The sequence below is a fragment of the Eriocheir sinensis genome, chromosome 50 (assembly GCF_024679095.1).
Source record: "Eriocheir sinensis breed Jianghai 21 chromosome 50, ASM2467909v1, whole genome shotgun sequence".
Lineage (NCBI taxonomy): Eukaryota > Metazoa > Arthropoda > Malacostraca > Decapoda > Varunidae > Eriocheir > Eriocheir sinensis.
In genome coordinates this window covers 7,386,958-7,401,033 of record NC_066558.1, presented here as the reverse complement: position 1 = coordinate 7,401,033, position 14,076 = coordinate 7,386,958, and the positions used below count along the sequence as shown (strand labels likewise).

General features: G+C 42.9%; 1 protein-coding gene across 1 annotated transcript in view; it reads left to right on the top strand.

Annotated features, from left to right (window-relative positions):
* LOC126982360 (extracellular sulfatase Sulf-1-like) overlaps nt 1–14,076 on the top strand; it is an 87,248-nt gene that overhangs the window by 55,389 nt on the left and 17,783 nt on the right. The window contains exons 6-12 of the mRNA XM_050834372.1: nt 1,215–1,378; nt 3,066–3,216; nt 4,260–4,435; nt 7,912–8,079; nt 8,959–9,162; nt 10,041–10,210; nt 13,721–13,850. Of these exons, the coding sequence (XP_050690329.1) occupies nt 1,215–1,378; nt 3,066–3,216; nt 4,260–4,435; nt 7,912–8,079; nt 8,959–9,162; nt 10,041–10,210; nt 13,721–13,850 (1,163 nt within the window). The remainder of the gene's footprint in view (nt 1–1,214; nt 1,379–3,065; nt 3,217–4,259; nt 4,436–7,911; nt 8,080–8,958; nt 9,163–10,040; nt 10,211–13,720; nt 13,851–14,076) is intronic.

Below are 14,076 nucleotides of genomic sequence, written 5' to 3'. Positions count from 1 at the left end.
AGAGAATAGGGAAAAAAAGATGAATAGGAAAGAAAGGAGAGAGAGAAAGGATAGAAAGAAAGAATAGGGAGAAAAAATGATGAATAAATGATACGAGAGAGAGAGAGAGAGAGAGAGAGAGAGAGAGAGAGAGAGAGAGAGAGAGAGAGAGAGTGTCAAACGAATAGAGTAATGAAAAAGAAAAAAAAAAGGAGATGGATAGGTAGAAAGATGTAGATAGATAGACATTTACCTTAATTAACCTGTACCTTACCCTACAGCATCACTATCTTCTTAATTAATAATCTACGTATCTTGCCCCACCACTCCTAATAACCACTTTTTTTTCATCTTCTTAGTATTGTTGTTGTTCTCTTCAAGTTGTTTCCCTGGCTTACCCATGCATTGTAGACATGACATTGTATAATAACATTTGTTAGCCCTGATGAACCCTACAGCTTGGCATTATAACCAAAGTCAGCTTTTTTTTTTTTTTTTACGTCTTGGCCTGTGGCGCCGGTAGGCCTTCATAGTAGGGCCTGATGGTCGGCCCCAGCCCGTTGTGGCGCAGGCAAGTGTTTATAGTGGCGCCATCTTTACTTTTCAGCATTTTCCATTTCAGACCCCTGGTTGCATAATATAAATTGTTGGGGGTGTGATGGAGGGTCAGGCGACGCCGATCTAGCACAGTGTTTGTGCTATTAACACTTGTTCAATGACCACTCCCTTCATTATATCTCTATTGACTTCTTATCCTCAACCGCACTTTAACCGCCTTAATTGATGCCTGGGGGTTGGGATGGCAAGCTCCTCCCTTCTCCTTTGTTGTTTACTTGCAACAATTAACTATCAGTCAATTACACTGACCTGCCCTGAAACACTCTTTACATCTAACACTCTTACGATGCCATTTATCCCCTACTATAGGACTACTAACAACAACAACGTCGCTATCTTTCCCTAAGTAAGACTTCTATATAATATAAGCAGGGCCATGATTTCTAGGGAGCCTAGGGGGTTATAGCCCCCCAATGTTTTCTATATCGGCCTCAAAATAACCCAAAAAGGCCTTACTTAAAATAATATAAAAAAATCCCCAAGCTGCGCATGCTCGCTTCCCTCGCCACCCTCCCCCTCCTACCTCATGGACCCAAGATGCCCTCTAGCCCTCCCCTAAAAATCTGCCAAAATTACGGTCCTGCCAACGCCTCTCACCCCGCCATTCCCTTCCCCAGGACTACTACCCCCACGTGATCACCAACGAGGGCGTGCAGTTCCTGAAGAAGAGTCGAGGCTCCGAGCAGCCCATGATGCTGGTTCTGAGCTACCCGGCGCCTCACGGGCCTGAAGACTCCGCCCCGGAACACGCCCACAGGTTCTTCAACGCCACGGACCACAAGTAAGGACCAGGAAACAGTTACTAAAGGTCTTGACTCGGAAAATTCATATATGCTTCCTTACGAATGAGACTTTCTATTCAACAGTGAGTTTATACATGTTGATTTATACCATAAAGTGCTGGCTATCATGTGTTTGAAGATACCCTAAACCTAACCTAACCTTACAAATCCTAAACCTAACCTAACCTAACAAAATCCTTAACCTAATCTAACCTAACCTAACAAAACTCCAAACAGTCACTATAGGTCTTGACTCAGAAAATTCATATTTGGTTCCTTACTAATGAGTCTTTCTATACAACAGTGAGTTTATAAATGTTGATTTATTCCATAAGGTGCTGGCTATCATGTGTGTTTGAAGATACCCTAAACCCAACCTAACAAAATCCTAAACGTAATCTAACCTAACCTAACAAAACCCCAAACAGTCACTACAGGTCTTGACTCAGAAAATTCATATATGCTTCCTTACTAATGAGACTTTATATGCAACAGTGAGTTTATACATGTTGATTTATACCATAAGGTGCTGGCTATCATGTGTTTGAAGATACCTTAAACCTAACCTAACCAAATCCTAAACCTAACCTAACCTAACAAAACTCCAAACAGATACTATCGGTCTTGACTCGGAAAATTTATATATGCTTCCTTACTAATGAGACTTTCTATACAACAAAGTGAGGTCATTCTTTGTTTTACCATAAGGTGCTGGCTGTCATGTGTTTGAAGATACCCTAAACCTAACCTAACAAAATCCTAACCCTAACCTAACCTAACAATACCCCAAACAGTCATTATAGCTCTTGACTCAGAAAATTCATATATGCTTCCTTACTAATGAGACTTTCTATACAACAAAGTGAGGTCATTCTTTGTTGATTTATACCATAAGGTGCTGCCTATCATGTGTTTGAAGATACTCTAAACCTAACCCAACAAAACCCCAAACAGTCACTACAGGTCTTGACTCAGAAAATTCTATATGCTTCTTCACTAATGAAACTTTAAATGCAACAAAGTGAGGTCATTCTTTGTTGATTTATACCATTAGGTGCTGGCTATCACGTGTTTGAAGATACCCTAATCCTAACCTAACAAAACCCCAAACAGTCACTACAGGTCTTGACACAGAAAATTCATATATGCTTCCTCACTAATGAAACTTTAAATGCAACAAAGTGAGGTCATTCTTTGTTGATTTATACCATAAGGTGCTGGCTATCATGTGTTTGAAGATACCCTAATCCTAACCTAACAAAACCCCAAACAGTCACTACAGGTCTTGACACAGAAAATTCATATATGCTTCCTCACTAATGAAACTTTAAATGCAACAAAGTGAGGTCATTCTTTGTTGATTTATACCATAAGGTGCTGGCTATCATGTGTTTGAAGATACCCTAAACCTAACCTAACAAAACCCCAAACAGTCACTACAGGTCTTGACTCAGAAAATTTATATATGCTTCCTTACTAATGAGACTTTCTATACAACAAAGTGAGGTCATTCTTTGTTGATTTATACCATAAGGTACTGGCTATCATGTGTGTGAAGATACCCTAAACTTAACCTAACCTAACCTACCCTAACTTACCCTACCCTACCCTACCCTACCCTAACCTAACCTAACCTAACCTCCCCTAACCTAACCTCCCCTAACCTAACCTAACTCTCCCCCCCAGCACCCTCTCCTACAACTATGCGCCCAACCCCGACAAGCAGTGGCTCCTTCAGTTCACCGGCCGCATGCACGACATCGAGGTCAAGTTCACCGACGTGCTCATGACCAAGCGACTCCAGACCCTGCAGACCGTGGACGAGTCGGTAGCCAAGGTGGGTGACTCAGGGTGACTCGCTGTGTGTGGTTTGAGGGTGACAAGTTAGGGTGCGTCACTGTGGTTGTGTGTTTAGGGTGAATGTGACTAAGTTTAATTTTTTATTTTTTTATGGATAGGTTGTATACATGGTTTTCAGTATTTACTTTTCTTGTTTATTAGTTCTTTAGTTATTTGTATGGGCAGAGTGGTAAAATTTGGGCGGCTTTTCCGATACCCTACGCCCCTGTCCACCCAGCAGTGAATGGGTACCAGATATTAATCGGGGGTTGTGTCCCGTCTCCTGGGATCTATTCTCTCCTATAATTCCTTCCCCTCCTGTCTCTCTCCGGCATATGACCACAGATGTTGCGCCGACTAAACGAAACTTTCCAATTTTCTAGTTATTTGTATCCTCCAGTACATTAGCAATATTACGTTTACTTTTTCCTCTCCCTTTCCTTATCAAACTTTACTTGTATAATGCCTTTACCTTACCTTACCTTACCTTACCTTACCTTTCCTTACTACAGTACTACTTCTTATCTCTGCCTTACCTTACCTTACCTTACCTTACCTTTCCTTACTACAGTACTACTTCTTATCTCTGCCTAACCTTACCTTACCTTACCTTACCTTACCTTACCTTACCTTACCTTACCTTACCTTACCTTACCTTTCCTTACTGCTGTACTACTTCTATACTGTCTCTGCCTTACCTTACTCAACCTCACTCAACCTTACCTCACCTTTGTCTTTCCTACTTTTACTTTCCCTGCCTTTACCTTTCCTCCTTTTTACACCTCCCCTTACCTTACTTCTATATTATCTCTACCTTACCTTACTTTACCTTACCTTACTGTACCTTACCTCACCAATAATACCACCTTAACCTTTCCTACTTTACCTTTTCCTACCTTAACTTTCCTCCCTTTTACCTTTCCTCCCATTTACATTTCCTACCTTACCTTTCCTCCCTGTACCTTACCTACCCTACCTTACCTACCATGACCTTCCCTTACCTCTCTTCACCTCACGTCACACCTCTCTCCCCTCCTGCAGGTTGTGAAGACCCTCCGTGACCTTGGTGAGCTGGACAACACCTTCATATTCTACACCAGCGACCACGGGTACCACCTGGGACAGTTCGGGCTCGTCAAGGGGAAGTCCATGCCCTTCGAGTTCGACATCAAAGTTCCCTTCCTGGTGAGGGGCCCCGGGGTCAAGCCAGGTGTCCAGTGAGTGCTTAAAACTAGTGTTGCCTTGGGGGCGTTGATGTGTTCTTGCTTGTATTTAACCTGGTAGCTGCGGGGATCATGTTTCTTAATGGTCCCTCTAAGCGAGAAAAATGAGAAAAAATCATCACTCACACAAACCATTTCATAATATATATCAATGCAATTGTGATCAGTTTATGCATCATATATTTTTTGGGGGTTTATATCATGGCAAAAATTTGGCCCGTCACTGCTACATGGTAAAGCCACAAATTTGGTCCGTCGATGGTACACGGTATAGCCACAAATTTGGCCCGTCACTGGTACACGGTAAAGCCACAAATTTGGCCCGTCACTGGTACACGGTAAAGCCACAAATTTGGCCCGTCACTGGTACATGGTAAAGCCACAAATTTGGCCCGTCACTGGTACACGGTAAAGCCACAAATTTGGCTCGTCGCTTTGTGGCTTTACCGTGTACCAGCGACAGGCCAAATTTTTGCCATGATATAAACCCCCTAAAATAGATGATGATCACAAATGCGTTGATATATATTATGAAATGGTTTGTGTGAGTGATGATTTTTTTCTCATTTCTCTCGCTTAGAGGGTCCTTTAAGAAACATGATCCCCGCAGCTACCGGGTTGACTAATGATTATTTTTCTGATGCGTTTTTGCCTAATAGTCCTTCCTAATTATTGTGACGTAATCTATTCTCACAGGGTTGTTAGTAACGTCCCATCTTCTGAAGCTATGCAGTCATATTTTTATTTTATCTGAAGGTTTTTATCACACACAAGTTCTTCCTTTTTAGTCTATTTTTGTATGAAGTTTTTGCCGTGCCATCTCGAGTAGGACTATCCAGGTGCAGGATATCAATTACTGTGTTTGGTGTAGTATTGGGAGAGTAACATTTCTTTCATTAGCTTACGTTGACGTACACTTGCAGAAAACGTTCATTTTTTCGTCAATAGCCATTTTTTAGCAGTTAATGGCTTAGGGTCTTCAGTTTCAAAGTTTTTCAAGAAGTTCGATCCTCACACACCCAGCCCCACAGTTTCACACACACACCCTCACAGTTTCACACACTCACCTCACAGTTTCACACACTCAGCCTCACAGTTTCACACACTCAGCCCCACAGTTTCACACACTCACCTCACAGTTTCACACACTCAGCCTCACAGTTTCACACACTCAGCCTCACAGTTTCACACACCATGCCCCACAGTTTCACACACTCAGCCTCACAGTTTCACACACTCAGCCTTACAGTTTCACACATTCAGCCTCACAGTTTCACACACCATGCCCCACAGTTTCACACACTCAGCCTCACAGTTTCACACACTCAGCCTCACAGTTTCACACACCCAGCCTCACAGTTTCACACACACACCCTCACAGTTTCACACACCCAACCTCACAGTTTCACACACCCAGCCTCACAGTTTCACACACCCAGCCTCACAGTTTCACACACACAGCCTCACAGTTTCACACACACAGCCTCACAGTTTCACACACTCAGCCTCACAGTTTCACACACTCAGCCTCACAGTTTCACACACTCAGCCTCACAGTTTCACACACTCAGCCCCACAGTTTCACACACTCAGCCTCACAGTTTCACACACTCAGCCTCACAGTTTCACACACTCAGCCTCACAGTTTCACACACTCAGCCTCACAGTTTCACACACTCAGCCTCACAGTTTCACACACTCAGCCTCACAGTTTCACACACCCAGCCCCACAGTTTCACACACTCAGCCTCACAGTTTCACACACCCAGCCCCACAGTTTCGCACACCCAGCCTCACAGTTTCACATACTCAGCCTCACAGTTTCACACACTCAGCCTCACAGTTTCACACACTCAGCCTCACAGTTTCACACACTCAGCCTCACAGTTTCACACACCCAGCCCCTCAGTTTCACACACTCACAGTTTCACACACTCAGCCTCACAGTTTCACACACTCAGCCTCACAGTTTCACACACTCAGCCTCACAGTTTCACACACTCAGCCTCACAGTTTCACACACTCAGCCTCACAGTTTCACACACTCAGCCCCACAGTTTCACACACCCAGCCCCACAGTTTCACACACTCAGCCTCACAGTTTCACACACTCAGCCTCACAGTTTCACACACCCAGCCCCACAGTTTCACACACCCAGCCTCACAGTTTCACACACTCAGCCTCACAGTTTCACACACTCAGCCTCACAGTTTCACTCACTCGGCCTTACAGTTTCACACACTCAGCCTCACAGTTTCACACACGCAGCCCCACAGTTTCACACCCAGCCTCACAGTTTCACACACTCAGCCCCACAGTTTCACACACACAGCCCCACAGTTTCACACACCCAGCCCCACAGTTTCACACACCCAGCCCCACAGTTTCACACACCCAGCCCCACAGTTTCACACACTCAGCCCCACAGTTTCACACACTCAGCCCCACAGTTTCACACACTCAGCCCCACAGTTTCACACACCCAGCCCCACAGTTTCACAAACTCAGCCTAACAGTTTCACTCACTCAGCCTCACAGTTTCACTCACTCGGCCTTACAGTTTCACACACTCAGCCTCACAGTTTCACACACCCAGCCCCACAGTTTCACACACTCAGCCCCACAGTTTCACACACTCAGCCTCACAGTTTCACACACTCAGCCTCACAGTTTCACACACCCAGCCCCTCAGTTTCACACACCCAGCCCCACAGTTTCAGACACTCAGCCCCACAGTTTCACACACCCAGCCCTACAGTTTCACACACTCAGCCTCACAGTTTCACACACTGAGCCTCACAGTTTCACACACTCAGTCTCACAGTTTCACACACTCAGTCCCACAGTTTCACACACTCAGCCCCACAGTTTCACACACTCAGCCCCACAGTTTCACACACTCAGCCTCACAGTTTCACACACTCAGCCTCACAGTTTCACACACTCAGCCTCACAGTTTCACACACTCAGCCTCACAGTTTCACACACTCAGCCTCACAGTTTCACACACTCAGCCTCACAGTTTCACACACACACCCTCACAGTTTCACACACCCAGCCTCACAGTTTCACACACTCAGCCTCACAGTTTCACACACTCAGCCTCACAGTTTCACACACCCAGCCCCACAGTTTCACAAACCCAGCCTCACAGTTTCACACACCCAGCCCCACAGTTTCACACACTCAGCCTCACAGTTTCACACACACACCCTCACAGTTTCACACACCCAGCCCCACAGTTTCACAAACCCAGCCTCACAGTTTCACACACCCAGCCCCACAGTTTCGCACACCCAGCCCCACAGTTTCACACACTCAGCCTCACAGTTTCACACACTCAGCCTCACAGTTTCTTAAGAATTTCCTTTCAGACAGTCAACCTCACACCATTTGACACTCGGCCTCACACACTCAAGCTCCTTACGCACTCAACCTCACATTTCTGACCCAGTTTCCTTATATTCAGGGTCAACAACATCGCCCTGAACATTGACCTAGCCCCGACCTTCCTGGACATTGCGGGGGTCAGGGTGCCGGATCACATGGATGGCCGGTCGCTGCTTCCTGTCCTGGCCGGCACGTGGAACGACTCGGCGGACCAAGTGATGTGGAGGGACAGCTTCTTGGTGGAGAGGTGAGTTGGGGATGGTGGAAGGTTGCTGAATTATTTTTTTTTTTTTAATTAGGACACGGTTCAAGGGCAATAAATAGAGGACAAAAAAAAAGGGGATGGAGAGTTTTTTGTTTTGATTTTTCTTAGTCTTTAGTTTTGTTTAAAGAGCTGGATTTTTTTTTTTTTTGTGTGTGTCTTTAATTTAGTCTAAAGAGCTGTATTTATTTTCTGTCTGCCTTAAGGTACTGTCTAAAGAGCTGTTTGTGTTTTCCTTTTCTTTCTCTGTCTTAAGTTTTTGTCTAAAGATGTATTTTTTTTGTTCCAATTTTGTCTTTTTTTCCTTAAGTTTGTCTGTCTGATGAACATTTGTCTAAAGAGCTATAAGTTTTTTTTTTTTTCTTTTTCTGATCTGTTTCAAGTGGTTGTCTAAAGGGGCTGTTACACTGGGCAAATTTTCCGTGGATCTTCAGTCAAACCACGATTTCCGCTGGCGTGGTTCTCATTTGTTTCTTGTTATTGCTGCTGATGATGGTGAGTAATACCGTCGTCCTTCGGTGAAATCTACCGTAGCTTTGGAAGATTGTGAACACTTCAGAAAACCACGGAAATATGAGAACCACGCCAGCGGAAATCGTGGTTTGACTGAAGATCCACGGAAAATTTGCCCAGTGTAATGGCCTCTTAAAGCTCTGTCTGATAAAGGTTCTGTAAGCTGTATTGATTTTATTTTAAGTTCATGTCTTGAGATCTGTTTTATCCTGTCCAATTTTCACTATTTTCTGTTTTTAAGATCAAGAAAACAAAAAATAAACGATACAGCTCATAACCTTAAATTTTACCTTATCACACCTCCCTTAGGCCTTAACAAAACACCAAAGTCACCCTATACATCCCCTCCAGCTCTGGGCGCCACCGCGAGGAGGATGCGCTGGAACTCCGAGAAGCACGTCGGCGAAATCGTGCGCAGGGTCTGTCCGGGTCGGCCATCAAGGGGGGGCTGTACACCTCCAAGCGTGAGAGACTTGAGATCATCTGCCAGAGCGAGGAGTACAAGGCACCATGCTCACCAGGACAGAAGTGGGAGTGCGTGCAGGACCATAGCAGGTGAGGAAGGGGGGCGGGAAAGGGGTAAGTGTGGAGGGCTGAGGTGGGCAAGTGTGGTACTTAATGTGGTAGTGCAGTAGTACTGTGCATATCACAAAAAAAAAAGTACCGCACTGCCGCAAAATTTCTGAAAATACCGCACTAAAATATCTTTCTGCTTTATTGGCAACTGTTAAGCCTGACATTACTACGTCTTCACATCGGAGAGCAAGAAATAAAATAAAAAATTGACTAAGTAATTAAATAAACACAGACATTTCTTATCAAGGGAAGCAAGGGGAGTTGTCGGCAAGCATCGCAGGTAAATCTTTCCCTTCTGTTACATTGGCAACTGTTAAGCCTTACATTATTACGAATTCACATCAGAAAGCAAGAAACAAAATGAAAAATTGACCAAGACCAATCACCCCAATAATCAATCAATCAATCCTCTTTCTTTCTGATTGGCAACTGTTAAGCCTGACATTATTACAACCACATCGGGAAGCAAGAAATAAAATTAAAAATTGACTAAATGATTAAGTAAACACAAAGACATTTCTAATCAAGGGAAGAAAGGGGAGTTGTCGGCAAGCATCACGGGTTAATCTTCCCCTTCTGTTATATTGGCAACTGTTAAGCCTGACATTACTACAACTTCATATTAGAAAGCAAAGTAAAAATAAATCAAGTAAATACAAAGAAGTTTATAATCAAGGGAAGTTTTTGGCAAGCATCACAGGTTAATCTTTCCCCCTTCAGCTTTATTGGCACTTAATGAACCTGACAGCATTACGTCCTCACATCGGAAAGCAAAATAAAAGTAAACAAATAAATACAAAGATGTTTACAATCGAGGGAAGTTTTCGGCAAGCATCACAGGTTAATCTTTCCCCCAGGTGGCGTCTGCATAAGTGTCGTCGCCGGCGCACCAACAAGGGGCCGAGGGTGAAGTGGAGGCGGCGGAACTGTGTGTGCGAACCGGATCTTGGCATGGGGTATCTGGTGCGTTTGGACTCAGCGGAACGGCGGAAACAGCGGACCTTCCTGAAGAAACACTTGACCCAGGGTGAGCGTGTGTGTGCGTGTAGGGTTGGTGTAAGGTATGTGTGTGTGTGTGTGCGCGTTTCAGGTTTATGTGTATGGGTGTGTAAGGGGTAACTGAAGTGTGTGTGTTGCTCTGTTTGTATTTACCTTTTTATAGTATACAGGCCCTGAGCTCAAACTCGGATAGTCTTGTCTCCCAGTCTATATTTGTCCAACTTTTCCTTCGTTATTCATTATTGTGTGTGTGTGTGTGTGTGTGTGTGTGTGTATTTACCCAGTTGTAGTTTTACAGGGCCTGGGCTTACGCTCGTGTGGTCCCGTCTTCGTATCTATAATTATCCAACTTTTCCTTGAAGCTCTGCACACTCTTCACCGGTACTATTTCTTCACTTAGTCTGTTCTAAACCTCTATATTTCTTTGTGGGAAGCTATATTTCTGTATGTATCTTGGGCATCTTCCCTTCCTCAACTTTTTATGTCCACTAGTATTCCTGCAGGAAGGTTCCTCTCTTAGTAGCAATTTCTCGTTATCTGCTTCTTCCATTTTACTCAATAGCTAGCCTATATATCTGTATTAGGTCTCCTCTTTGATCTTCTTTGTTCTAGTGTTGGCAAGTCCATTTCCTTTGGTCTTTCTTCATATGTCAGTCCCTCCAGTTCTGGAACCATTTTTGTTGCCATCCTCTGTATTCTTTCTAGTTTTACTATGTGTTTCTTCATATGTGGAGACCACATGTCTGTTTCCGCGTATTCTAGTTTAGGTCTGATCATAGTAGTTATTAATTTTTTCATCATTTCTGTGTCCATGTAGTGGAATGCTATGCCTATATTTCTCACCATGTTATATGTATCACCAAAGATCCGATTTATATGACTTCCTGGTTGCATATAATCTTGCATTATTACTCCCAGGTCTCTCTCTTCATTTACTTTCTTTAATATTTCACCATCTCCCATTTTATATGTCCATTTTGGTCTTTCTACACTTTTTCCCATTTCCATAACATGACATTTCTTCACGTTGAATTTCATCTCACATTTCTGACTCCATTTCCAAATCTTGTTTAGGTCTTCTTGCAGCTCCTTGCAGTCTTCACTGTTTCTTATATGTCTTTGCAGTTTAGCATCATCTGCAAACAGGCTCATGTAGCTGTTTATTCCCTCTGGCATATCATTAATATAGACTAGGAAGAGTACTGGTGCTAAAACCGACCCCTGGGGCACTCCACTTTCCACCATTCTTCATTCTGATCTAGTGTCCTTAACCACGGTTCTCATCTCTCTTCCTCTTAAGTAGCTTTCCATCCAGCACTTCATTTTCCCTCTCAATCCTCCTTTATTTTCTAGTTTCCACAGCAGTCTTGAATGTGGAACTTTGTCAAATGCCTTCATTAAGTCTAGGTAAATGCAATCCACCCATCCGTCTCTTTCCTGTAATTTGTCCGTCACTCTTGAGTAAAAGCTCAGCAAGTTTGTCACACATGAGCGGCCTTTCCTAAACCCATATTGATTGTTTGTGATTAAATTATGTTCTTCTAGAAATCTCATCCATTGTTCTTTTATTAATTTCTCACATATTTCACATACTACGCTGGTCAGAGACACTGGTCTGTAATTTAGGGGTTCTTCCTTTTTTTCACTTTTGTATATAGGTACCACTCCTGCCCTCTTCCACTCCCTAGGCACTGTGCCAGTTTTAATTGAGCACCTAATGATGTCATATATCAGGCCAACTAACTCATTTCTGCATTCTTTAAGTATAAAACCTGAAACTCCATCCGGTCCCACGGCCTTCCCTTCTTCCAATTCCCCCAATAGTTTTTTATCTTCTCTTTATCTATTTTGACCTCTTCCATATATACATCTAAGTTGTTTTCTTGTGGTTCATTAAATAATGATTCTTTGGTAAACACTTGCTGGAATTTTTTGTTAAATAATTCTGCCATGCCTTTGGGATCCTCAATCTCTACATTCTCTTCAGTCAGTCTTTCAATTGTTGTTCTTGATTTAATTTTTCCATTTATAAATCTATAAAATAGTTTAGGTTGTTCTTTACACTTTTCCACAATATCCTTTTTGTATCGTTTCTCTTCTTCCTTTCTCACTTTCACGTACTCATTTCTCGCTGCCTTAAAGTCTACTTTGTTTCTTTGATTTTTGTTTCTTTTCAATCTTGACCATGCTTTGTCTCTCTTTTCTTTTGCCTTTGCACATCTTGCATTAACCCAGTCCTTTTTTGCCCTCTCCCTCGGTCTGTATTTTGGTACGACTTCATAACACGTGTGTTGTACGCCTTCATGAAAATATCATACTTTCCTTGAACTTTGCTTGTACTCATTAACTCTTTCCAATCCATTTCACCAAAAAACTTCTTGAGGTGTTCCACCTCTGCTTTCCTATAGTTTAATCTATCGCTTCTATAAGTCTCGCCTTGTTCCCTTCCTCCCTCCTCCATTTCCATCTCTATGAGCACGTGATCACTTTTTCCCAGGGGGCAATCATACCTCAATTCATCCTGCATGTGAATTTCTCGTCAACACCAAATCCAGTCTTGCTGGTTCGTCGTTTCTTCTATATCTAGTGTTTTCCTTCACCCTTTGTATCATCAAATTTTCCATCATTAAATTTAAGAATCTATTCCTCCATGCAACATCACTACCATTGCTCTCAAACCTCTCCCAGTCAACCTCTTTGCAATTGAAATCGCCAACTAGTATTACTCCTTTGTTTGCCTTAAGTAATCTCCTCAAACTCTGTATGGTGTCATCAATCATGTTTTCATAATCTTCTTTACTCCATGATGTATTTTTTGGTGGTACATATGTTACTGCAATCGTCATCCTTTCTCTATTCCTGTTTTCCAAGCTTACACTCACTATCTCTGCTTTTTCTTCTCCATATTCTATTGTTTTTACTAATAACTCTTTCTTTATCATTATCACCACTCCTCCTCCACCTTTGCCCATTCTATCCTTCCTCCACACATTGTATCTTCCATCTAACTCAATTTGGATGTTTTCTTTTAGTTTAGTTTCAGTTAGGCAAACTATCATGGGATCCTCTCTTTTAGATAATCTTGCAGCTGCTAGATATCAACCCATCTACATTTGTGTACATTATTCTTATTCCCCTCTCTGTATCTTTCTTATCTAGTTTTCGCTCCCCTTTCTCTTCTCCCTTATGAACCATTTTTTGATTCGCTCCCCCGAAATTCTCCAAAAAAATATATCTTTTTCTTCCTCAGATCTTGCGTTATTTTTTACTTTTGTCTCTGCCAGTAGTTCATTCCATTTCATCCTTTCTTCTGTGTGTGTGTGTGTGTGCGTGTGTGTCAGTATAGTCATGGATATGTTGTGGAAATTCAAACATCTGATTGAGTACTACTAAACATATTTCTGTTCCATTTTACCAGAGTGCGAACGCTACGATTTAACCAAGTAGAAACGCTACAATCAATCCTTTCCCTTCCTTACTTAAAAACACTCAACATTCGCCTTGGTATAAACTCTGCAATCTCTCTCGTTCCTTCCAGACCTGAGAACGTTCAACACCAAGTTCATCAAGGTGTTCAGTGATGTCAACAGCCAAGAGTTGCTGGAGGAGAGCATGCTAGTGCCGGGCAGCGAGGACATACTGCCACAGACACTCATGGACGCTGCCAGGTAGGGGCCAAGGGGAGGGCTGGGCTGGCTTGGGTTGGCTTGGGCTGTAGTGTTTTTTTTTTACAGCAAGGAAGGGACCTCTTAACCCAGTAGCTGCGGGGACCATGTTTCTTAATGGTCCCTCTAAGCGAGAAAAATGAGAAAAAATCATCACTCACACAAACCATTTCATAATATATATAAATGCATTTGTGATCAGTTTATGCATCTTCTATTTTTTGGGTTT